The sequence below is a fragment of the Gallinula chloropus genome (genome assembly GCF_964237585.1).
Source record: "Gallinula chloropus genome assembly, chromosome: 3".
NCBI lineage: Eukaryota > Metazoa > Chordata > Aves > Gruiformes > Rallidae > Gallinula > Gallinula chloropus.
The window spans coordinates 52870543-52897963 of record NC_140087.1 but is presented as its reverse complement, the minus strand read 5'-3'; the positions used below and the strand labels follow the sequence as shown (position 1 = coordinate 52897963).

Sequence of the window (27421 nt, the reverse complement as noted above, 5' to 3'; positions counted from 1 at the left end):
TCCTTCAGTGGCATCCAAAACACCAAAGAATATATCCTGCATAGTAGCAGAGTGGTTGTTAGTGATGCAAAATGGAAACAATATTATAAAAAAACACTGTATTTTTTTTTATGAAGGCATTCCAGTTTGCCAATGAAAACTTTAATTCAACCAGACAAAATCTTTACAAAGATACTGATACCTACAATGTGACCATAACATACTGTTCTGAATAATAAAGACGGCCTATAATGATTTAATACAGTTTTTAAAAGCTGCCAGGTTACATTGTCATTTCAGTTATTCCCCTATCATACAGAAAGTTTGGAGTTTTTTTAAATAGTACCTAAGAATTAAATATATATTAAATGTCCCCATCTACAATTAGGTACCAAATAGTAAAATGCAAGCAGCAAAAATGCTCTGAATGTGCACATCTGAAATTATATTAGAAGCAATTATCTGACTGAATGTATATCACTTTGGATCAGATGAAATTTTTTTTACTCTTCAGGACTCAACTTTACAAGTTCTGAATATTTTTAATATTCTGATATTTCCAATGCTCATCAAATCAGCAAAAATTAACAGACTTCATGTAACAAATTTCCTAGAACACAATTCACCTTTTTTCATCACTTCAGTAAGGAATTTGATGCAAAATTAATATTTGTATCTTCTAATATTGCTTTTTTCCCTTCCACCTTTTCAACACTCAAAAGGAATAAAACACTTTATATATATAATATAGAGTATAAAAATTAACAGATTTTCTGTCTGAAGAATTTGAAGTCATTAATTGGAAAACACAAATCGAGGGTGGATTCTTCTTAATTTACTGTCCCACTGCTCAAGTATTACGATGTTTATCTATGCATGAGAATAAAGCCCACACTTAATTAACTTATCTTATGTAATTGTAAAGCATTGTATTTCACACATTCAAAGACACATAAAAGAGAAAGGTACAGGTAAAATTATAAAGTCTTCTCACTGAGTCCTTGTGGTTTAGAGATTTCAGTCACACAGATGTATTTAGTAGGTTTAACCCCTTCAAAAACAAGGAAAATAAGAAATTAATCTAAATGCTGACTTCTTTAACAGGAGTTCCCTAAGACACTGAATTTACAACATATCTTGAATATTTGCTGATGTAATACAGCTATTCACTGTCTACCCAAAAAAGAGAGCAAAGAACGTGATATTGCTTAACCTTCAAAAAATGCAAAGCCTTTAGCTTTTAAAATGTATGAGAGAATACCTTATGGATAGTTTCTGGACTTAAAGGGCTGTCATTCTTACAACGAACAAAGAATAGGCATAGTCCAACAATTTCGCCTGGAGTAGTGTCCACGTACAACCGCATCATTTTGCTTCCTTTTGCAACTCCCGGAATTGTCCGACCACATTCTGAAAAGAATTCCATAGCTGTCACTATTTTTTAAAGTAAGGGCATTATCAAATGTTTAAATTGAATACAGTAAAATAAAATTTTACATAGAAATATATTTTTTCTTCTTTTGTGTGCAAGAGAAAGAAAAATGGTGGAATCCATGGCTATAATTAACCACACAATTAAAAATCTACACACTAAACACACATGCCTTACAAAGCTATTTTGTCTCAGTGTATTACACCGAGAAGGAAATTTCCTCACACACATTATTGGGGGTTCATTTGCTCGTGACTGAGGCACTTTGTTTATTCACATTCAACCTATCAAACAAGATCTCATACCTAAGTGAAAAAATAGAGATTATAAAATAAACTCATATTATCATAACCTTATGCAGTCTGATCATTTCATATAACTAGAGAAGGGAGAATGTTCAGTGCTTAGAGAATCGTTAGGATTTTTAGACATTATATTCCAATTCACTACCAAGCATGTGAAAACTAAAAAATAATTCAAATATTTATAATAAATGCAAATTAAGACAGATTTTATAAAAGTATTTTCTAATGAACTGGAGGCATAGCTCCTGTTAGAAAAAAGTTGCAACCACTTAAAGATTTCAGAAGAAAGTATTTTTTACAGCCTACTTTCCAGGAAGAGCTGAAATTGACTGAATTTTTCTTCTGTACACTTTGACTTGAAGCAGGCATTTAAAATATGAATTCTCAGTCCTTATAGCAGAGGGCTAGGAAATTACTAACAAGTAAACCTAATTATATTCAGAGTAACATTAAACAAAATTAACACTAGAAGGCACAAGTACATCTGTCTGTATTAATATTGCTAAAATTTTACCTATTTCTGGTACTTCTCCTTCTTGATAGAAAATTTTTAATGCTTTACTTCCTCCCTTGGCAAAAAAAGCATCAAAGGCTTCCAACTATTAAATCAAAAAGTGAATACATTTTACTCAAAATATTTTTATGTACTTTAAGACATGCAAAATTATTTGACCATCCCACTATTTAAGGTTTTGGTGGCATATAATGTTTATCCTCAAATATCATGAGAGGTTACAAAACAACATAAAATCAGAGAGAGATTCACTGCTATAAAAAGCATTTTAACTTGAAGAGAAAGGCAAACAGTGAATTTTGGGCTTGTATGATTTTACACAGGAGGTAAAATGTGAGCTATTCCTGTGGCTATAGCTTCTGTGAATAGCTTCTCTTTCAAGTCCATGTGTGAACTTCAACACTCACTGCATGAATACAGAGACTAAAGCTTTAAAGGGTAAAGCTTAACTCATAGATATCAAAGACACAGTAAATATATGTGAATTTACTGACCAATGATTTGTTCTGGGACAATGTTGACACTGCCCCAGTGGTTTAAACTGTTCATGAATAAACTAAAACTGAATCCTTGAAAATTTCCAAAAATAAAAAGTTTTCAGATGTTCCTGGTGACAGCACAAAACCCACAACCCAAACATGTCCCAACAGTTGATTTGCTTGCTCAAAGGAGACTATATAGCTAGATGAGTTTTGAATGCTAAGTAAAATCTCTCTAATAGGCAAAAATTACATCATGCAGTCAGAGAAGGCAAGGCCCATATCTGTTCACATACAGCTATATTGATGATACTCTACTAAAAAAAAAATTATCTAGTTGCTCCCATTTGTTCAAACACTTTGAAATACTATTGTCCTGGTTTTCAGCTGGGATAGTTAATTTCTACAGTAACCTGGAAGGGGACACAGCCAGGATAGTTGACCCAAACTAGCCAAAGAGATGCTGCATACTATATGAAGTCAAGAATATAAAGGTGAGAGCTGATGGGAGGGAGATCACTGCTCAGGTGATGTGGGCCATGCATCAGGTTTCATGCAGTGAGCAAATTGCATTGTGTATTGCTTGCTGTGTGTTTCTTTTATTAGGATTGCTGCTGTTACTTTCCTCTTCCTTTCCCGTCCTATTAAACTAGACTTACTCTGACCCCTGAGTTTTACCTTTTTCTGCCAATTCCCCTCCCCATCCCATGGGATGGAGGGCCTGCAGGGAGGAATGAGCAAGCAAGCAGTATGGTGCTTAGCAGCCAGCTGGGCCTAAACCACAACGGCTATGAAAAGACACAACACTAAAGATACACAAAGAATGAGCTTTCTTTCAGAGGTTCCCCAGACTTGGGATCTACTTGCTCTACAAACCAACTTTATCCCATCTTTTAAACATTCAAAGATAAACAAAGCACTCAAACGTGGTAGTTAATTAATGCGCCTTTCCAAATGTAATTACAGTAATTTAATGATGTGGGATTATTTTCCCCTCTTATGGCTAAATAACACTCTTAATTTTCAAAGTATTCCTACAATGTTACACATATTTTTGTCAAATTCTTGGCATTTCAGTGAGTTCTTGCTTAACAAATAAAAATATCATCTTTAGAATATATGTATTAAACTTGTTGGAACTGGTGGATATGAGAACAACCCCTTGGATCAAATTAACAGCAGTAATTATGTTTTGCTTGAGGTATGAAAGATGAAAAAGCCACAATCAAAAACCTCTGAAATATCTGCAAGTCTGCCAGGAAACTGAGTTTAATGGCTTAGTCAGGTATCATTTTAGATGAGTTATGTGCCTTACTAATTACATTTTCCGGCAGAAATAATCTAAATGATGGATAACATTTCATATCAAAAGGACTAATCTGCTACCTATTTGGACTAATACTTGAAACCAACAAATACAGAGAACAGACTCACCGAAGGGGCATCCAGAATCAGTTCTTCCACAGCAGTTAAATCTAAACCTAGTGTGACACTGAGAACTTCAAATACGTATTTATACAATGCATCAACTTTCGTTCTTCGATAGTTTCGTTCTTCTTTGTATCGAGCCTAAAGAATTAAACATGTCTTTCAAATTAAAAATACACAAAGTGATCACAATAATCTGGCAATTCACTTGCAACTAATGCTGAGTCTACCATCGTATAAGACTTCATAACTGTCCTACTTTTTAAAAATATCTAAATTTTCAGAGGCTAACAAACAGAAGAACAACTTATTAAGGATTATTATAAATAGTTATAAACAATAAAGTCTAATCTGAAGATATGTCAAGGAAAAGCAAATATTTAATACACTATGGCTAGATTTTAAGATAGTTGTGTGCCATATTAACTGGTTTTATTTTTCACAGTATTTTGATTTATTATATTAATACAGAAACATTACAACAGGATTCACAACATGAAGTATCTAGAGTGGGTAAATACTTGCAGGACCTAAGCTGAGTGGAGCTTGCTTCAGTGTAAATTATTATACAACGGAACAAAGAAGCAAGCAAGCAAACAAGAAAACAAAAAAGAAAAGAAACTGAATTTAAACAAGCATCTGAGGATAGAAACAGAAATCTATTTCAAGATGTAAGGTTGAATACTAAACCTGTTTTTCTTTAAAAACTTCTTGCAAGGACAGAACTCCACTAGCGCTCCGACAAAACCTAGACAACTTTCGGCTGGTAGTAGAAAAAGACTCTAGTGAAGGGGAAAAGCTTGCTAGTTGCCGACTATAGCGACTAGATCTGCCCACAACATCTTCTGATGTAACAATAACAGGCACAAAACTCTGTGCAGCGTGATGAGATCCAGAACGATTTGTGGCAGCAAGACTTGGCCTTGCACTTTCTCCAGTGTTTGAACGTGGTTCTTTATTTTTTCGTATCCCCTCCATTCTGAAATTAAAAAAAAAAAGAAAGATAAAAAAAAAAAAACCAGCACTTAAGCACTTAGAACAATCCAGATTTTTCCAATATATCTTTTCAAGAAGACAGGAAGGAAGAGTAAGGTAGGAAATAAAACCATGAAAAATAAGCACAGCCCAAAATCAACGTCCCACGTATATAAATTTATTAGTCCCATCAAGTCCTCTTCAAGTTCTAAAGATAACAGGCATTTATATACATTTTATAATAATTAAAAAATATCAAGCTGACTATAATTACAGATATATTTTTTAAAAAATACTTGACCATACACTTATATTTTGTGGAGTGAAATTGCTTCTATACAACAAATAAAACCAAATTATTAATACTTTTACTAAACATCAGATTACTGAGAAATAAAAGCTGTTTAGAATATAAATCATTTGTTTAAATTTTAGTTTGCAAAATAGACACACCTGTTATGCAATTGAGCTTCCAAGAAGCTTTGTATTCATTACCATACCAGATCTTAAAGCATTGCTATCATCAGACATCTTCAACATAGTGAAACAGAATCAGGCTTTCTCTTAATTCTGTGCTAACGCCTGAAACACTGCAGTTCATAGAGAATGGATGCCATTCTTCAATAGGAGAAAGGAATTTCTCAGTCCATCTCTCCTGGTGTCCAGCAACTAGCAGGTTAATTGTCCAAGATGAGAATTTCTAAAACAGCCCCAAACAAAGTTATGTTCATGGATGCTTGCTAAGCAGCAAGCTTATGCAAGGTGGCTCCTTTCATCTTCTTTTCATAAGCCTAGAATCATAGAATGTGTAAGGTTGGAAGAGATCTTTAGAGGTCATCTAGTCCATCTTCACTTGATCAGGTTGCTCAGAGCCCCATCAAGCCTGACCTTGACTATCTCCAGAGATGGGATCTCCACTACCTCTCTAGGCAACCTGTTCCAGTGATTCACTAATATCCAAGCTAAATCTCCCCTTTTCAAGTTTAAAACCATTAACCCTTGTCCTACTGCTACATGCCCTCACAAACAGTTCTTCCCCAGCTTTCTTACAGGCACCTGAAGCCTAGGAAAGGTTTGGTTTCTGATTCCCAAGTCTATAAAGAAACATCTAAGCACTCTGTCTCCATGTTTTCCTATTATGGGGTGTAGTCACTTGCATTTGCTAACTACCATCAATCAGGTTCAGCACTCAAAAATACAAATAGAAAATTAAAAGGTTTTACTCAGTGTGCTCAAATCTACATGTGGCTTGAGCAACTAGTCCTAAAGCACTGTAATCACCAGAAGACCCATGCCTAAAGTCCTCACCTTGTGTGGACTTTTTACTCTGAAAGTTGCTTGTTCGGTTTCACTGGGATAGTATAATGGAGAAAAAAATTAGAGAATATTAAGATATGCCATTAAGGTCACACCTAGCATAATAGATAAAAACAAAAGCATAAAAATTACTATTCTACAGAGTACTATTACTCTAAGGATTAAACTAGTCATCAAGAATTACTTATGAATTCTTGTGAGACCTTAAGGCAACCTACTACAGGTGTAACTGTGTCATATACTCTCTTACACTAGTGCCTGATTTGGGAAATGCTTAGAAGTGAGGCTCACATGAAAGGCAATGCCTGGTGCTACATTACTAACTCCTTATTTTTCCCCATGATAAGTGGCCACCGTTCTACAGACTCAGCATGCAATCACCTGTTATACAAAACGTTTGTCTCTTTCTCGAAGTAAAAATTCTAAGGAACGCCTACTTAGAAAAGTCATGAAATAAAAGGAAAGCATGGAATCTAAATTAATCAATTCCACTGGTCCTTTGTGTTTGTCTGACTGGGCTGGTCATGTACGTAGTCAGCAGGGGTACTTTCTTCCCTGACACTCGGGTGGAATAGGCTGCATGCGTTTTAACCCGTCCTCTTGAAGTTAGACAGTGAAGTTGGTACCTTCTCCTAAAACCCAAGATGAGAGAGAGAGGCTTTTTGCAGCTTTCCTTAAAAAAAAAGGAACAGGTCGTATGTTGATATCCTCCGTGACCCTTTGAATTCAAGATGTGTGGTACCTCAGCTGAGATTTTTTCACTTCAAAACCCAGCATGAACTCCTACCTATCCTAGTTGTAACACCAGACGTGCTTTTATGTCAAAACTTCCTTTGCTCCGCTCCAGGGTGCCCTAAACCTTGACTACAGAACTTGTTCATGCGAGGAAAGGGAGTCTGGTTTCTAGCACCTCTGCGAAAGAAGACGGGAAGGGAAGGAAAAGGGAGGAAGGAAGAATTCCCGAGCATGAGGGATGCTGACTTCTGGCTTAACCGGCACTTCTGCTTTGGCGGAGAGGTGTCGGCAAAGCGCCTCACTGACCTGCTGAATGCGTCTCAAATCGCAGGGAGAGAGCAGCCCCCCCCCCCGCCCCGCAGCGCAACCGCCGGCCGTTGCCCACTTAGGAGATCGAGCAAGCGGTTCCAAACCCTGCCGTGGGGCGCGTCTCCCCCGGTGAGCCGTCCTGCTGCGGCCCTGGCGCTACATAGCGCGGCAGACAGGAGATGGCGAGTCGCGGCGGCAGCCGCCGTGGCGGTAGGGGTCCCGTAACGGCTGGGGCGCTGCTCGCGCCTGGAGCTCGCTCCCCGCCGGCAGCCGCTGGGGCGGAGGCGCCGCCAAAGCTCAGCGCCCAGGAGGTGAACTGGGCGCTGCGCGGGGACTCGGGCAGCTCGGGCCATAGAAGCTGACGGCACAAGGCTAAATTTCCCTACCGCGCAAAGATATCGCCTGTCGGCAGGATTTAAAACCAAAACCAAACCCCCCCAACCCCTCCAAAAAACACACCAAGGTGAAAGGTTTCATTTCATGCTTTAGTTAATTAGCTCCATACTTAGGGTGAGGGGCTCCTTCCCTTTAATGCTTATAGGAATGAAAAGGCAGTGCTACATCTCATCACACAAGCGCTATCTCCTCTGGCAAGAGTAGCGACCCGGCTGCCGGGACGCCCCCAGGGCGGGGCGAGGTACTGCCTGCCCGTAGGAGCCACCGCCGCTTCCTCCTCCTGCTCCTCCTCCTCCTTTCCTGACATGGCGGCCTCAACAGAGCCCAGCGGCCTCAGCGATGAGGCAGCCTACGGCGCCTGCTCGGAGCCGGATGCCAGCACGAAGGTGCGGTGGGCGGCGGTGCCGAGGAGGGCTCGGGGCTGCGGCAGCGCTTGTGCTGGGAGGACGAGCGGTGGATGGGAGGCGGTGTGGGGGGGTGAGGGGAAGAGCTGGTGTTTGTTCGACGGGGAGCTGCGCTACTACTTGGGGCGCAACGCCCCCCTGTACGGGAGCACCGGCCCGGTTTTTGCCAGCTCGGCGTCTGGGGAAGGGGAGACGGTTGTTCCGGTGAATGCGGCTCGGTTTCACGCTTAGTGGATCCTCTAGGCCGATCGTTGTGAGCTCCTAGGGCCGGGCCAGCCGCAACGCGCTTGTGCCAGGGCACCGAGCTCGGTCAGGCGGGAGCTGAGAGGGCTCCTGGGCCAGCAGATGCTGGGGCTGCAAAAAAACCACCCCAAAACCTCCAAGACATCCCCAAGAACACCAGAAACATTCTTCTTTTTTTACACGGTGAACGTTATGATTGCATTTCAGCAGCTCTGCATCTCTTGGTTTTGCTTTTAAATACAATTCGTTCACTTTTCATCCGCTTAGTCGTTCAGGAGCCCTTGGTATATAAATTTACTCTGTGGCATGAGGAAAAATACCCCCTACCGATTTGCAGGCCGGTGTTGCTGTTAAGATTTCATCAGGCTTGACAGAAATACAACACCTGAGCAATGGAGTAATGAAAGTGATGAGTTCTGAAGTTTAGCAGTGTTTAAATGGTGTGTCTGCAGTGAGGCCCAGTATCAGGCGTTCGTGTCCCTAGTGTGCTCTTGTGCAAAGTACTTGCAGTACGACTCCATAAAATAATAGTAAAGATAAAAACAATACTCTTTCTTTGATACCACTGATAATCTGTATTGAGTGGTACCAGCAATGGTTTTGTTTGTTTTAAACATTACAATGGCATATTTATTTAAGACAAATCTGTATGTGGAGGACAAAAGGTTTTATTTATGCTTACCATAGTACTCTCTGTTACTTATAACATCTAAATACTAGCATCTAAAACTAGCAGGTTTATAAGTAACTAGCATCTTTGTCAATACCCGTAATTAATTTCTGGTTGATTTATAAACAATCAACTACTTCTTCCCCCAGGATTTTTTGTTCCAGCAGACAATGTTAAGAGTAAAGGATCCTAAGAAGTCACTGGATTTTTATACAAGAATTCTTGGAATGACGTGAGTGGAAGTTGTATGCCATAAATTTGCTTTTTCCTACAGTTCTTTTGAAAAGGAAAGTTTGCATTGTCTTCATCTAATTATGTTAATTGGTCTAACCACATAAACAATGCTGGTTCATCAGCCAATGTCCAGCTGGGCAGTCTGGCAATCTCTGAGAACTCCCACAGTTACTGCCTAAACTGCAAATGAATTAATCCTGGTCTTGGCTAGAAATGTTGGGTGTTTTGTTGGGTTTTTTTTTTTTAATAGGTCCTTAATTATCAGTGTACAACGTGGTTACTTCCTCCTCACTGAGCCTGCAGCTAACTGATGACTTTTATGACAGTTGCTTATAATCAGGAGTTGTTGCTATAAATCTTGAAATTAAGTTTTCTACTTGTTCTCAGAGCTGGCTTATGACCACCTCTGGTCATATGAGACCAAGGCATCAGAAGCTAGAGACAGGGTCCAAACTCACAGTTTTGGAGAAGGCTGTTGGGAAGCAGATCCTCCGTAGCAGCCTAACATGTTTATGCTAAGGCTCTGTGCATGGTCTTGGCATTTGAAATGAGTTATTTCAGAACAAAATTCTAGCATATTTTTAAACATCTTGAAATGAGTCCAGAGTAAAGTTAAATAAACTACTTCCACTTTACTAAAGACATGGGTGTGAGAAAATGGAAATTAAATACCTAGTAAGCTGAAAAAGAAATTAGATTTGTTTTGCATGCCTGCTTTCTCTGGTTAAATGTCCTACATAAAAATTGGTTTGAAGTATGCCATGACATTTCTAAAATTTGGTGAAAATAGATATGTATCAAATATTTTTCAGGAAAGCTGGTGAGTTCTTAGATCTAGTAAAGGGATAAATTCTGCAAGCAGCCTTTCAGAGCTCAGTTGTTAGCCTGTGTACTGGCTTTGCTATTCAGTTACTTAACAGTTTTGCTTTTAAGTGTCTGATTCTTCTAATTTTTGTAGGTTTGAAATATGTTCTGGAGTGTTTCTCTCTGATAATTTAAAAGGTAGCTATTTTAAGATCTGGATTATAGTCAGAAAGGGAAAAAAAAAATCACAGGAGCAATTCTTCCATGGGGGAAGCATAGGGGTTTATTTGCAAGCTACCTGATTACTTTCTAAAGTTGCTGTTTGAAAATAATTGTTGCTCTTTAGGCTGCTTCAGAAATTTGATTTTCCTTCTATGAAGTTCTCGCTGTATTTCCTGGGGTATGAAGATAAAAATGATATACCGAAAGATAAAACCGAGCGAACAGCTTGGACCTTCTCTAGAAAAGCTACACTTGAACTGACACAGTAAGTACCAATATAATGAGGGATGATATTTAGCTAACAGTGATTAAACAGAAGTGGATGAGTGTAAATCCTGTCGGATTGAATAAAACATGTCATCTTTACTGTGGTAACATCTTCATTGTGATACGGCCTAAAAAATACAGATGAGCTCTTGGATACTTGGCAAGCTTAATCTTTCTCTTTCCAGAGCTCTTTCAAACTGCTAGGTGGATGATGGAACATAAATAGGAGATAAGACTTGCTATATTTTGAATACTCATTCCATCTGGCTAGGGAAGCCACAGAATTTAGGAAAACACAGGTGTTTAGAATTTTCTCTGGATCCCCAGAGCACCCTAATAATGCATAACTATTGGTTTTGGAATTGAATGAAAAGAGGTTTTAAGTCAAAGCATAACACTTCCTGTAAAGAGGACAATTAAGTTAATGCTACTGATCACTGTAACCATGCAGAAAGAATTTCCCAAACACCCCATTGTCTTGCTTAGCCTTGGGACCTGCTACCCTCATTGCTTATTGCTCAGTGATGGGTAGAGATGATCTCTTGAGGTCCCTTCCAACCCTTACAATTCCGTGATTCTGTGACTCTTGCAGCCCTCTCTCTAATCTGAGTGAGCCAGGAGTGTCTCTGACTCGTTCAGATGTAGGACCTGAATGCTAGTGCAGGGCTGCGAACGTGACTGGATTAGCCCCTAGATAATCCCTAGGACCTTTACAGAAAATCTTGAGATCTTAATGAATGCAGCCAACAGTCGAAAATATCTGGTTTCTTAAATGAACCAACTTGTCCTCCTGAGGAAACTGAATAGCTAGGATTTATTAATTTCAATGCTTTTCTTCAATATGTAATAATTACCTCTTACAGCAACTGGGGCACTGAAAATGATGAAAATCAGTCTTATCACAATGGCAATTCAGATCCCCGAGGATTTGGTAGGTCTTTAGTTTTGTGTTTGTAGTTTTTAAGCTTTAGCTTATTGTGATTACATTTTTTCTCTCCTTTATTGGGAAAAAAATGAGTTTCAAATAGTTTCTTAGAAAACATCTATATAAATTCTGTGCAAAGGTTATTCAGTGAGTATATGCTGCAGGCTTTATTTTTATGAGAACTTGTAGAGAAAATATTTTAAACTTGTATAGATGAAAAGACTTTTCTAGTAGGTGACTTTGAAGAAAACACACCAGCACTAGGAAAGAAGGGAGCTTGCATCTCCTTTAATTCTTTTCTAGGGTGTGTGCTGTGAAAGGCTGAAAATAGGTAAACAAATGTGTTTCAGAGTAATGAGCCACAGTTACATTTTATAAAGAAACTAATCCTTTGGCAAGCAAATGCCTACTAATATTAACCAAATGAAGAACGATAATTACTCCTGTATCAGATCATCACAGTGTTTAGAGTCGTTTACATTTGGATTTTTATTTTATAATCAACTGGGCACCCATTTTATACTAGAAGGAGAATTCTGTTTGTGTGTAGCACTGAGGATCATGTTTGTGTGTGGCTCAATTTGATATTTTGAGTGCTTGAAAGGTCACTGGCTTGTAAAATAAGTTTCATACTCCATCTAGCCACTTGACATTTAAAGCTTCTGAATTGATGTGTAAGCTCAGGCCTTGAATAGTGCTCGTGTTAAGTCTCTACAAATACAGCATTAATGATAAACTCCTTGTACTGTTGACCTGAGTAAATGCAACAAAATCCCATTATGTGGACATGCTTCAAGAAAGGAAATGTAGATGGAATGGTTTGGTTGAAAAATCTTATCTTTCCCTACTCTAGACAATATTCACATTTAAACAATGAGATGCTTTAACCCTCAAATTCCTATTTTAAAAGGTATTATCAGAAAGCTGACTCTCTGAAGGAAATTAATGTTAATACCCAAAATGCTTTTCTTTCTGGAAGCAACGTTTTTCTAGTATAAAATTATATCTTATGTGTTATGTAATCTTTTTGCACAAGATTAAATGCTGAGTGAACTTGTTCTTAGAACACCCAGCAGCACTTCGGTGTATTTTACTCTTTTTACTTTGTTGCACAGGACACATTGGAATTGCTGTCCCTGATGTCAATAAAGCTTGTAAGAGGTTTGAAGAACTAGGAGTGAAATTTGTGAAGAAACCAGATGATGGTAAGTCTTGATCAGAAATGCAAGTTTGTGGGGTTTTTTATCTCCTTGTTTTAATAAATTCTGTTCAGTAGATCTTCCTGGAAAGCTGGGTAATCTGCTTCTAGTAGTCGGTATAACTGGGTGTTAGAACCAGGTACTAAACTGGTTATGAACCTTCTTATGGAGTGGGCCAAACTGACAGATGCATCTCAGTGACAAGTTAATCAGTCTAGCTGCGTGCCTTCTGTTTGTAGCCTGACCTTCACTAAAATTCACATAGTCTGTTGATGTCACAGTTTACCACATACGCTATGGCCTAGAGTTATTACAGAGTTTACTGTAACGTGGTTCAAATTCCCACATTTCATACTTGCTTGGTTCTTAGCATATGAAAACAAGGTGACTCAGAAGACATACTTAGTCTTACCCCTTAAAATGGAATAATTCTTGATTTCTCTGGCTCTTTTTATTTAAATCCTCTAGTGCTACCAAATCTCTATTTTTTTAACTGTTCTGTCAGCTTTGGTAGAAATGATGGTCTGTATAATATTTGACTTGTTTAACTCTTAGTAAAAAATGCATAATATATTGCTCAAATGTCTAGAGATTCCATAAAAAAAGAATGTCTGCATCAATAGCCTACAGGCAGAAATCAGTGGTGAGAAGCCTTGCATTTTTCAACTGGGTTCTCTCTTGTGGAGAGACCTCATGAGAGTTTTAGGACTGGTGCATTCCAAAACGGACATCTTAATACTCAGTAGCAAGCACAGATCTGTGCTAGTTCTTCCTTCTGGCTTTAGAAACCAGACTGTTGCCTGTATTCACAGTGGCACTTGTTGGGTTTTTTCTTTTTTAGCTTGGAAGTAACGTTAGTACATGAAGCTTCAGTTTACATGTGTTGGCATTGATCATCTAGATTCCTTGCTAGAGGAGTAAGAACAAGTAATTGAAAAGAGACTTAAGTATATTCACTGTGTTATCAGCTGAAGCAGATGCTGTAAGTGTAGCTGAAAAGGTAACTAACACAGATATCTTGATTTAATAGTTGACTTAGTATTTCTAACGTTTTAGAGTTTCTTAGCCCCTTTTTAATTTGTTCAGCAACTGGTGAACCTTGAGAGAGTAGAAATGAGTTCCTGACTTTGATTCTGTATCGCTGCACAGCTCTGAGTACATAGGAGGGGAAGCATAGACTGTAAATGGAATAATTCGCAGAAAAAAAAAGAACAGTTGAAGCAGTCAAGTTGGAGGGGGGTGGACAGGGAGAGAAAAGGTGTATTTTTAGCATTAAGAAATAAAATTGATGCAGCAAATGCCAAGGAGGAGGAAGAGGTTTTGGACTTCATGTTTCTTGTTTGTGAAGCAGCCTGGAAACTTTGTTCCTACATTACTGAATCAAGCATCTACTATTACTTCAAAAGTTTTTGCAACTAGATTACATGAAGAATTATGTTGGTTCTGTTATAGTGAGTAGCCCAGTAGAGGAAATATTATTACAAGTGTGTGGTTAACACTTTATGGTAATATTCAGCTGTGCTGCCCTGATGTGTTCAAGACAACTTTTGGAGACCCTATTTTAATGAGTAATATTTTTTCCACAGTAAAATTAAATACATTTCCTGCCCCACATTGCTCTGCTTTATAAAGTGATTTTAGACATCCGGAAAGAACTCTTCACCGAAAGGGTTATTGGGCATTGGAACAGGCTGCCCAGGGAACTGGGTAGATGGGTAGACAATGTTCGTAGGGATATGGTTTAGTAGAGGACAGATACAGCTGGACTTGATGATCTCAAAGGTCTCTTCCAACCTAATGATTCTGTGATTCTTTGAAATGTGTACTGTAAACCACGTGGAGAGGGGGAACAAGCAAAAACAAGTAACAAACTTAAGTGTGGAGGTAGGAATGATGGGAGATGAACAGGATAGAGGAACACTCATGTCTAAAGTACTTGCAAAGCTAGTTCAAGGAAATATGTTGAGACATCCTGGAGCACAAAAATGTTTTTCTGAATGTAGAAGACAAACACTTACAGGCACATATACAGAAAACACTCAACTATGATCAACAAACAGTTGGATTTCCAACATGACTTTAAACTACAGCTTTGCTGAAACTAAGATTGACAATTTAGCATACAGAGATCTAATGCTGATTAAAAATGAATCTGGATGTTTTCAGAATTAGCTGTCTAAGTTTGAACTATTTGTCATTCAAAAGGAAAAAAAACCTAAGAAAAATAGTTTTCAAAGTAGTCATATTTGACATGAAGATCTAGTCTTGTAGTCTTAACTTTTTTTTTTCTTTTTTCCCCTAATAGGAAAAATGAAAGGACTTGCATTTGTTCAGGACCCTGATGGCTACTGGATTGAAATTTTGAATCCTAACCACATGGTGACTCTCACTTAGTTCTAATGAAATACATTATATGAGATGCACACTTTCAGTCCCATGGAGAAAATCTGTAAGTGTGTGTGTGAAATTCTTGCTTAATGGAGAGGAATTAGTTGTGTTCAGTGTCTCCTCTAAAACTATCCCCCGGGACCTAAATGTAATTGAATTCCTTTTCCTTGTCCCGTGATGCCACTGCAGTATAATTCCAAGTAGGCATACTCAACCTTCTTTTGGAAGAGCACTTACACAGGTTCTCCTCTTGAACACTGATTAATATTTCAATAGACACTCTCAAAAGATATGTGACCAGAAATCCGCTGCAACTCACACTGTTTAGATTTAAACTAACAACAACCAAGTCCTGTGTTACTACCCGCGATTTCAACAAGGAGGAAAAGCCAACAACTTCAGAATATTTTTTTTCAGTGAAATCAGAAGATCATGAAGGCTTCATCTCCTATCTTGTACGCTAGAAAATAAAAATGTCAGACTAACTTTGACTTCAGTAGCGTGTTTTATGAAATTCCTCATCATGTTTATATTATGCCAAGCAAAACTCTTTAAGGAGCAGCCTTCAACATCCTTGCTTGAAACAAGAAATTTTGTGGAGGCAGTTAATCAGTCCAGCAGAAAGCATTCAGTCCTTCAGGTTCTGGCTGTTGCTTGACAGACAAGATAAGAGTTCTCACAGTTGCTAACTCAGTCATTCTTGTCTCTTCCAACACTAGACAGAACTTGCTGATAATTTTTATTTTGATGAAAGGCTACGGCTATATTTAAGTTAAATGCTCTGTACGTGCTGCATTAGGAATTTGATGAAAATGAGAATATGAAACAAGTTTCCTACTTGTAGATGTTTTAATCTGGTCTCTCAAAATGAGTGACAGTTACTGAAATTATACCTGTAAATAGCAGGAAAACATGTAACATATCTGTTGCACAGATTGCTTGATTTTATGCTGTTCCACCTGTTATGGACAGTGTAAAACATGTCAGGCTTTGAAATCCTGTTGTTCCTTCTAACAAGGAAAAAGCCCTCTGCCCTGTCTTCTTGTGGTTTGAATAGCACTTAGCTCCTACTAAGTTTTCAGTTACATGACTGCCGGATAGTATAATGGCACTGCAATTCATTTTCAAAGACAGTGTTGCTGAAAGCTACAAACATAATTTTAAAGCAGTACAACCTGTTGCTTTTCTGATTGTTGAACCTTAGATAACTGAAGGTCTGTCTGTTTTGGTTTGTGGAATCTTTCTGGAAAAGCAATCTGGTGATAGAATATGAATTAGGAGTTATGTTAGTGAAAATAACTGTGTAACTTGATTAGAAGAGTTAATAATAGCCATTATAACTATATATATATATAACTAAGAGTTAATAAAAACTCCTTGGCTTATAAATTAAAACAAAAATGTAGGATGTCTTGTAATTTATTTCTACTATGCTAATGACCTAAATGCTAAGTGATGCTGTCCCTATCTTCACAGATTTGCATATATAAATGCAGTAATTTTGGAGCTCCACATGAAAAATCACTCACAAAACTTAATCCAAGATATTTTGTTTACTCTTGGAAATGAGTAAAATTAATTATACACTTCATCTGAGCCTTAGTAGGTGTTGGAAAAGTAATGTAGAAACTATCACTGTGCTTAATACCCCATACAGATGTGCAAGCCATCATAAATTCATTGCAAAGTAGACAGTAACTTGGAATATACTACTTTTGCAGTTTTCTGATACATGAAACAACCCTGATTTTTTAAATTGTCATTTATATGGTTGGTCTCTACTGAAGCAGAAACCACACTTTTAAGCTGTGCCTTATCAGTGTCATTCATACAGAATAGGTTCTTTCCATTCTTCAGTGTTGGCCAGGTTCCCTCTTTTTCTGCAACAACAACGCTGTTGGTTCATGGTTGTATTCTCTGTTTCTGCCATCCTGTACTTCCAGAACTAATACTTACCCTGTCTTGTTGCTTGTGCAGCTGATTATTCTGCTGTATGTTAGGTCATTTTGATAGATACTATATAGTTGCCACTGTTTGGAGTGACATCTCCTAAGAGAGCTGTGTTAATAGCTGTCACCACATGATCTCACGATCTTCTTCCCAGTGGCAAAGATTTTCTTGAATGCTGGGTTAGTTTTATGCCAGGCTTATTAAGCAGAAGTGAAGAGCCTGTTCAAGGCTGCTCAATTTCCCAAACAAGCGAATAAAGCTGCTTTAGCAGAATGTGAGGTTGGCTCAGCTGACTCATGAAACTTCACCCTACTTTAAGAAAAGGTACACAGTACTGCAGAATATCTTACAGCAGCAATTAAGAGAACTCCTAATTTGAAGACTATTGTAGTGTAACTTTAGTATGAGATCTTCTGAAGATGAGAATAGCACCAAGCAGTGCGAGTACTACAGCAGTGAGGCTAGTGTCCCACTGATTGCAGCTAACCATAGGTTTTGATGGCTGAACTGTGTTTTTCATATACATCCCTTCTGCTGCTGGCATCCTGAAACAGGAACTTAAAATGAAGTAAACCTCAACCAAAGCATGAGTGTTAACTATAGTTCCTTTGGAATCTATTAGATTTGTGTAGGTAGAAAAATTATTTAAGCTAATAGTAGTAGTCTAAGCAAAGTTCTCTAAAACACAGTTTGATTCCAGTCAATAGATATATCGTCTAAAGCTTTATGACCAAGGCAAATCTCATCATACTCCAAGCATCTAACTTGATGGTTCATACTTTATCATTGTACAGTGTTTGATTCAGACTTGTTTCACTACACTTCAAAGTACAGGTGTGACTAGAAAAGCTATTGACCCAATTGTACAGAATCTGGTAATTAAAACCGGGATAGGTCATAAATAGATGAGTAAGTCAGAGGGCATGTATAGGTAGCTCAGTGAGTGACTACATGGGCTTTCTACTCAGTTCTCAAACAAATGTTTGCTAATCCTGGAATGCCCCTTGGGGTTTTTTTAATGTGCTTGACTAAGTGTAGACAATGGGATAGATAGTTAGGTAATAAAGAGGAAACTAGTGAAAAACCTGACATCTACAAACTTCTTATGGCAGTATCACAAACTGGGCATGTTTTGGTTTTAAACAAAGTTACTGCTACATGCTCTATGGAGAACTAATTAAATTTAACCAGCATTCTCAATTATGAAATCCATGAATGCTGCTTTTAACCTGTAACAGACGTTAGGTATTTTAGATTTAAGACCTTGAAATTATTTAATGTTCTCACTGACAGCCCTGGGTTTGCTTCTTCCAATGTAACAAATTTTTTTTTTTTTTTTTTTTTTTTTTGCTAACTAAGGCATGGAATTAAATACCATGTAGTGCTTTGCCACATGGCAGGGTCTAAATTTAGCCTTATGCAGTCCAGCAGAAATTAACCCCATGGCCGCCGTGCTCTCCTTACAGACAGGGAAAGGTGCTCATCACTCTGGGAGTCACAACCCATGCCGGTTGGCAAGAAACTGCCGAGCACACCATTAAACAAAGGAAACGCCCGTTTCGGAGGTAACTGAGCACCAGCAGATGAGTGCGATAGGGAAGGCTTAACATCACTTGCTGTTTTCTACCGGCCGGGCATCGGCGCGTCCCGGCTGTCTGAGCAAGTGCCTGGCTTCGGACTGCCGGGCGGGCTGTTGCCTGCGGGCAGGAGGACGCTGCTGTGACGTTCCCAGGCAGCCCTACACGGGACACCGCAATTATAACGCTGGTGTAGGCAACAGGCCGGCTGTCACTACGGCAGCCGCCACCGGGCTCTCCCTGCCCGCCGCCCTCACCCTCCCGCTGAAGCGGGTGGTGGCGCGGCACCGACGGGCAGCCCGGCCTCACCGCCGGCTGCGTGGGGCAGCGGGAGCAGGACCCGCTGCGGAGCCTGGCGCAGTGGCTGAGCCACAGACGCCCTTCTCCCGGGCCGGTACCCTCTGCCCTCCCGCCGGAAGAGGAAGCCAGCAACCGCCACGGGAACGGAACTACGGAGGCCGGCACGAGCCCGCAGCGCCACTAGGACCGGCTGCCGCACCGATCTCGGAAGCGCTCGCGCACGTCAGCACGCAGGGGGGCGGCTGCTGTTGCTAAGTGACGTCAGCGCGCCGGCTGGCGTAGCGACGGCTGCGGGGCAGGGGGTGGAGGCCTTGTTGTCGGCGGGGCTGGTGAGTCCCGGGGGAGGGTCGCGGTCGGGTGCGGCGATCCGTGTCTCTCGTCACCCTGTCGCGGAGCGGGGTCGTGCCGGCCGGCCGGCCGGGCGGCGGTGGGCGGCTGCTCCCGCGGCCTCTTCCGCAGAGTACCGCGGCCCCTCGGCGGGCCGACGTGCCGCCGCCGGTGGTTCCCACCGGGAGCGGATAAGTCGCCCCAGGAGCGGGTGACGGTGCGGGCCGGCGGGTTGTTGCCATCGCCGGGAAGCAGCTGTGTGTGCCAGGCGGTGAAGGGGTTTCGCTTGAAGCGCCTCCTTGAGGAGCCGGGGGAGGCGGAGGCCGGCTGGCTGGGCGGGCGGGGGTCGCTTCGCCGCCGCCTCCGGACTTAGAAGGCGGCTTCGAGGGAGGCGGCGGCCCTGGCTTCCCCGGGCGCGACCTTGGGCGGATCTCTGGCTCTCGGCCGGCCTCTGTTCCGTGGGTGTGAGGCGCCTGCCTCACCTGCCGCGCCCGCTGCCTGCCCCGGCGCTGTGCGGCACCCTGTCGTGGGCTGCTTTTTCGTTCTTTTCCTTGCCCTTCGTTTGTTTTTCAGTTGGGTGTTTTGACACTTCGATAGTACGCGTAGTGTTTCCACGGGTTCTTCTGGGGTCTTTGTAGTTACCTGCTCTTGTAAGTTACATGCTGCTGTGATTCAGCGATGTTACTTTTGACTTAAAAGAAGCTGCCAAATCATCAGAGGTTTAAAAAAAAAAACAAAAACCCAAACCACAAACACTTCGATGCGAACTTGGTGACAGTGTGCCTGCAATGTTGCTTGTCCTGCAATGCCTTTCCCTTGCATAATTTTTAAGGTTTAGCACACCCCCCTCCCAGAGCCCTGTGTTGGGATCGTTAGCTTTTGATGTGTTTTAAGATTTGAGCCTACTCTCAAAGTGCATTTGGCGTGTCTCATGTTAAGAGTCTGTAAACAGGTCTCTAAGTCTCTTCAGTGATACTTATCTAAAAAAAAAAAGCCCACAAGAATTTTCATAAATGGCTTTTGGATACATTTTAATAGTACAAACCAATAACATACATTACTTGTAAAAGTAAATATTTGTGTACTGCATGTTATTCCTCAAAGCCAGGTGATCATCTCTGTCAAATACCTGTTTGCAATTTGCTAGTAAGGTGTGGTTGGTTACTTTTCAATTTGTAAGCCTACCTACAATTTTTTTTCCTTTCTTCTCCACCCTTGCTCCCATAAAAACATACTTTAAAGAAGATGAGAGTGTATCTTACATGAGAATTCGTAGATCAAAGTCTCATCTGTTTAGGAAATTAAATACAGTTTATTTTTCCTGCTGGTAGGTATGATGGGAAGAATAACAATAATTTATACTTGTCAAGGGAGACTCGTGGTGGTGGTTATGTGTTTAAGCAAATAAAGCCTCTATATTTCTGTATTTCCTCACCCTACAGTTTTGTTTTGTTTTCTTGTTTGTAAAATTAAAGGCTTGCACAAGAGAATGATCTGCAACAGCCTGAAGTATTGTAAAAAAACTCAACAATCAAACCCCAACAACAAACTGACAGAACTCCCAAAACCTTTAGCTAGGCAAGAAGATGTAGAGAATATAAAATGTGTGCGATGCAGTTGGTATAGGCCTGGTTTAATTAGGACATCCATGTGGGAAAACGGTGTTCCCAGGGACATTGATGTTGTAGTAAGAATGTCAGGATGAAAATTTTGTGGCTTATAATGAATAAATAAATGGCAATGTGTTACCGTTTTATGATGGTATAAAACAGTGGGCAAAACTGGATGATGATGGCGCAAAGAAAAACACTCTAATGCTCTGTCCTGTCTTTATTAGAAGCATTCTGGTGGAACAGAGGGATTTTTTTAAAGAATTTATTTCCACAAAAGTTTTAACTGACAAGTGTGCATCTTATTTGCATTTGCCATAGGCTACATGCCCCCAGTTTCTGATGGTATATGTTTCACGCATTGTTTCAGGAAATGGTACAGTTCTTGCTGTGCAGCTGGATGGTGCTGAATACCATTTCTATGAGCTTGCTGTTCAATCTGTCTGTTGTTCAGAATGGCGAAAAACCCTAATTTTCAGGAAGTTGGTCATCTGCCTACAGGCTACTCCCACTGTAGATCTTCAGACAGCTTTACTGGTAAGTAGACCAATGTATTTTCTTGAGATTTTAACTTAAGGTTTAGTTGTATGCTGTTTTAACTAGGTGGTATCAAGGGCATTAATCCTCACTTTATACTTACGTTAGTAAATAATATACATTTTGTGTATTGTTCTTTGTACCTAGCTGAACTTCTGTCAGAGGAAGATGTTTCTGAGCAGAATGTAAAAATTAGCACAACAGCACTTAAATAAGGGAAATGTGTTTGCAGACAGGTAGTGCACAGCTTACTGTGTGCTTTAAGTCAATTTGGTGCTAAATTGTTTAGGATAGTGTTGTTGAATGGTGTAGTTATTTACAGTTAACCAGAGTGAACATCTGCTTCTAATCCTTTCAAAACAGAAGGGTTGGAGATGAGACTTAAGTTACATGAATTTCATTTACTTGATCTTTCATATTCTCTATAAATTTGTACTGCAGTTGTTATTTTTGGTTACTATTAGAACATGTGGGTTTTTTCCCTTTCCTGCAATTTTCACTGAGAGTCAACTTAGAAGCACAAAGGAGTTTCTGTAGAGAGGGTTTTAACTGAATCAAAGTATTTACTTGGGTTATACTCTGTGTATGTTGAAATATTTACTAAAAAAATTCTGTCTCCTGAGATGTACCAGAATTTATGAGAACAAATTATTTTTGTATAAAAGGTCTGTATGTCCATTAAAAAAACAAGCCATATGATGGTATGTTTCTACAGTAGCCTCACTGTCACACCTACAGTGTTCTGTGAGTCTGCAATATAAATTGGAAATAAATTCCAGCAAAGTAACACTTTAATTAAATCATAGTACAACACTTTATGAAGTAAAGAATCACTAAAAATGTATATGCCACTCAAATCTCTCTCAGTCAACTGAGAAACAGTTCCTGTTTCTAGATAAAATATCAGTCTAAGAGAATTATATTTAAGAACATTCCAGTTGTGTAATTCTGACAAAATCTGTGTTATCTTCATTACCTAAGAAAGAACTGATCATTTCATAGGTATGAAATTATTTGCTCAGTGTTAACAGTCTAGATTTGTTTTCACTTCTGAGAATAGTATGTTTACTTGTATTTGTTTCTAACGTTTCAGTAGGATTATCAGTTATTCAAATTATTAATGAAGCTCTTTTTTCTGTGCCTGGTATAAAAAAAACCTCTTCCATGTTTCAATGAAACAGCACCGTTTTCCAGAGGACTCTTCAGTGTTCACTCTAATGATGGAGGGAAGCAACTGAGTACTGGCCTTTATTGTGGCTCTGGTTTGAGAGCTCGTTAGTAAAGACACCATTGGGTTTTGCCGCTCTTGCTGCATTTTCTATGCCATAACATGTTACAGATTATTTACTAAAAAAAAAATAAATAATAGAGCAAGCTGGAAAAGGACACACGTTGGGTAATAGTAGCCTCACATTGGGCCTTACATAAGAAGTGCTAGGCTGTGTTTTTCACATGCTCACTGTGGCAGATGGCCACCAGGAAGCATGTCTTCTGGTGGGGTCTTAGGCAGAAGTGATTTGTAGGCCCCTGACTGTACTGCAAGAGTCTCAACAGGCATCTGTTTTAATGCCACTTCCAGCGCGCTGAGAATCCTGCTCTGTTTATTTCTGTGGCATGAACAGAGCTGCAGCAGCTGACTCCTGAAGCAGTTAGTGAGCTCTGAATACTTCCTGGAAATAGGCTGTGGTGCTGGCAAGAGGCTTGTCAGTGGCTTTGCTTTTTATTCTTGATATGTTAAATTATGAATATGTTAAATGTTGTTCTTTGACTGCCAGGAAGACTAAACACCTATATGCTCTGAAAGGGGTGATGTGTTTTGGGGACAGAAGGTGCCGGAAGGATCTTCATGAAGGGTTTTGCCACACCCGGGTAGCATCCATCTCTTTTATCATAAGTAATAGTTGGAGTTGCAACTAGGAAAATAGATATTTAGCTGGCCAGGGAAGTTGTGACCTCACAGCAACTTGCCACAACTAAAACAGTATATTACTTTTTACTTCCTCAAATAAGAAATGTGCAGGTCACTTCAAAGGTTGACTGAATTCATACCTTTAATTAATCTAGTCTGGGAAGATCTGTAGCTGTGTATTATTTTGTTCTGTATTTTGAAGGCAAGACTGCTTCTGCTGGGCTGCTTTATATGGAAAATCCACAGTACAAATGAAAGTTGCAGTGGAAATGCATAGTAGTAAACAAACGAGTTTGAGTGCTTTTTCAATGTACTGGTGTTACCCACAGAAAGCATGTAAGGCATGTACATAGTGTTCATAAACTTGGACACTTTCTAACACTTTGTGTCATTCAAACTGCTCCTCAGCCACAGGCTTGTAGCCATCATTTGTGTCCTGTATTCCCCATGATCAACATGTGCTTATTTGAAACTGAGAATTTAGAATAGTGCATTGTACCAGGAACTTGGAGAGCATTAAACCTCTAAACAAATTTGTCTTGCAGCTTGCAGGGATTTCTAAACTTTCATTACTTGGTGTAGTTCAGAGTCTTGATGTTTGTATGGACTGGCATCACTGGCTTATTAACAAGTGTCCCCAGTTCAAACTTTGCCCTCTTCTTTACACTGATTCTTGTTAAGAGAGAGGTTTGTGTACCCTTGAGAGGGAAGTGTGCTTTTGATTTTATTTATTTAACCTGAAATGGAAACACTTTTCCCTTGAACTTTTCACCCTGTTGGCACACGACATCATCCACAGCTACTGGAAACAAAATTAGTGTGCTGGGGTGGCATTCCCTTATCTGTACTGCTTTTGCAGTCTCTGTTTTATGCAGGCAGTACACGGTGCTCTTCTTCAGAGATAAGAGTAGAGGTAGGAAACAAGTCAGAGGTAGAAAAAATGGAATTAAAAATAGATTTTAAAAGCAAAATGTGCATGTACTTGTACATGCATTAAGTACCATAAATGAACTTCCTTAATCAATCAAAATTGGAACTAGCGGAAGAGAGATAGTACAGAGTTGCTTGATAATGTACATGCAGTTCTGTTGCCTGACTGTTGTGAATGAAGATCAACAGCAGCAATTACAGGCTTGTAAGGTAGAGAAGTTGTGAAGGAGTACTGAGGTTGGGAGTTGCAGCCGAGTAACAAATCATTTTGTTTGCTCCTTGGGCATAATAAAAGGTTTTGTAATTTGAGTACATTTCAATTTTATGATTGCCTATAAGCTCTCAAATAATTATATTGTGATAAATATTATTGCTAGTATAAATAGATGCAACTGGATGGATGTGTAAATTAATCTTGCTTGTTACAAAGTAAGTGTTAATGGAAGCGTATGTCGCATGAATCTGTTCAGTGCAGTTATCTTAGTTCATTGTAAATTAACAACTGCAAATGGAAGAAACAAGTGTGTTATGAAAAATCATAAAAATCTTGTGTCAGGATAGAAGAATGTTTGTACAGTATTCTCTGTTCCCATGGTAAGGCTGCCTCCAGTATCTTAGCCAGTATTGCTGGTTTCATGCTGTACTGGCTGCACAGGCACACGGCTTCTGATTCAAGTGGCAGGGACAGCCAGTTGAAAGCTGGGGGCTTGTTCCCAGTTGTGCTCTGATCTGTATTATTAACTAAGTATGCTACAATTTTCTCCAATTTATTTTCTATCACTCATTATGGTTTACTTGAAAGTTCTTTGTGTCTCAGCAGTATCTTGATTTATGGATTAAGCATTTCCAGGTGTAAACAATGCCTAACCCCGTGTGCATGTGTTTTCTTTGTTGGGGTAGAAATGACTGGAAACAACTGAGTATTTTCTTGTAATACTTTTAAACTATAGCTAAAAATGCATTCATGTCATGAATATTTCACCTGAAAAAATATTGTGTTTGCTGTTTGCAGGGTATAGTCTCATAATTTTCCTGCTTCTTGTAATACCACTTTTTAAAGTACTAAGTATGTGCCCATTTTGAAAAGTGGCTAGTCATTGGATACAGAAGGTGTCTCTGAAGATATCACAGAATGGTTTAGGTTGGAAGGGACCTTGAAGACCATCTACTCCCAACCCCCCTGCCATGGGCAGGGACACCTTCACTAGCCCAAGTTGCCCAAAGCCCCATCCAGCCTGGCCTTGAACACTGCCAGGGAGGGGGCAGCCTCTGGGCCAGTGCCTTATCACACTCACTGTGAAGATTTTGTTCCTTATATCTGATGTAAATCTATCCATCTTTACTTTAAATCCATTACCCCTACATGCTCCCCCAGCCTCTCTTCGTAGGGGAGGTGCTCTAGCCCTCTAATCATCTTCGTGGCCCTCCTCTGAACCCTCTCCAACAGTTCCACATCTTTCTTGTACTGTGGGCCCCAGACCTGGACACAGTACTCCAGATGGGGCCTCACGAGGGCAGAGCAGAGAGGGACAATCACCTCCCTGTCCCTGCTGGCCACTCCTCTCCTGATGGAGCCCAGGATACCATTGGCCTTGTGAGCTGCAAGAGCACACTGCTGGCTCATCTACCAGAATCCCCAAGTCCTTCTCAGCAGGGCTACTCTCCAGGAGCTCTTCTCCCAGTCTGTATCTATGTCTGGGGTTCTTCCAGCCCAAGTGCAACACCTTACACTTGGCAGTGTTGAACCTCATTAGGTTCACCCAGGCCCACCTTTCCAGCCTGTCAAGATCCCTCTGGATGGCTTCCTTTCCTTCTATTGTGTCAACCACACCACTCAGCTTGATGTCATCCGCAAACTTGCATACATCTTTTCATTTAAAAGTAAACCCCAGTGTAACAGTAGAAGCTCGTTTAATATTCTCCTGTGGCTGCTCTTGCCACTGAGATAACTGAAAGCCTCTGTTGCTGCAATAACCCCAAATCAACAAAACTAAACCTTTTTGTGAATTAAGAAGTAACAAAAAAATACCATAGAAAATATGACTGATGTATTGTACGTTAGTTGACAGCCTCCTGCTTTTATGGATGAGAGGTATTAAGGAGTTTATTTTCTTACATGTATGAGAGGAAAAGAGTGCTTCAAAGAGACTGACTGGAAAGGATAAGAAAGCCGAATTGTACCTTGTGAAGCTTTGCTCTTTAACAGACACTGTATGTTGTTTATTGAAAGTTATCTTGAATGTTTTCTCCCAGTTTTGGAAGAATGATTGGAATTCTGCAAAAACACTGATGTATTTACTCATCACCGCTTTTAGGAGAGACTTAGGAGTTAAGACTATACTTAATTGGCCAAATTATTAATTTTTTAATATTTTCTGTGCATTTTAATTCAGATACCATTTAGAAAGCAATTTTCACTTGAATTTAAAATGAAATAATTTTTATTATTTTTGTTGGAAGATTTTTTATTTTAAGTAAATGGATTGACAGAACAACAGTGTGACTGAATTTCTGTCAGCTAGACTTGTCAATGCAAGCTGCATCAAGACTAGTTGTAAATGAACTTTAATAGAAAACGTCTTGGCTTCACTGTTCTTGTAATATATGGTAACACATTAGTCGGCTTTTTTGTAATCACAGCTTGATCTTTGCCATTTTTTAATATTTGTGCCCTTTATAATACTGGTGGTTTTCTTTTTCCCTGTAGGCTATCAATATCACCACCCCTCCAAAATGAGTAACAGCCATCCGCTTCGTCCTTACACAGCTGTGGGTGAGATTGACCACGTTCACATTCTGTCGGAGCATATTGGTGCTCTAATGAATGGGGAAGAATATAGTGACGTTACTTTTATTGTAGAAAAGAAACGTTTTCCTGCACACAGAGTGATCCTGGCTGCTAGGTGCCATTATTTCAGGTGAAGTATAGCTTTTTGTCAGGCTCGCAGAAAATTTTCATGCAGATAAGATAAACATTGTTTCTCTATGAACTTTTCAGGGTGTAATCATCTGTCCATTGAGTGTGACCTTTTCTGTGTGAATGTTTCCCAGCCCAT

The 27421-nt window shown here is 39.8% G+C and overlaps 2 protein-coding genes across 2 annotated transcripts in view; both read left to right on the top strand.

Moving 5' to 3' along the window:
• The first annotated feature begins 8167 nt into the window (after nt 1-8167).
• On the top strand, nt 8168-15710 carry GLO1 (glyoxalase I). The gene is made up of 6 exons (XM_084261264.1): nt 8168-8255; nt 9336-9418; nt 10571-10711; nt 11577-11644; nt 12754-12843; nt 15143-15710. The coding sequence occupies exons 1-6, from the start codon at nt 8175-8177 to the stop codon at nt 15229-15231; spliced, it is 552 nt and encodes a 183-aa protein (XP_084117390.1). The 5' UTR covers nt 8168-8174; the 3' UTR covers nt 15232-15710.
• A 5734-nt stretch (nt 15711-21444) lies between these two features.
• BTBD9 (BTB domain containing 9) overlaps nt 21445-27421 on the top strand; it is a gene marked incomplete at its 5' end in the record, with an annotated part of 119808 nt that continues 113831 nt past the window's right edge. Inside the window, 2 exons of the mRNA XM_084261004.1 lie at nt 21445-21526; nt 27073-27283. Coding sequence (XP_084117130.1) covers nt 21445-21526; nt 27073-27283 — 293 coding nt within the window. The remainder of the gene's footprint in view (nt 21527-27072; nt 27284-27421) is intronic.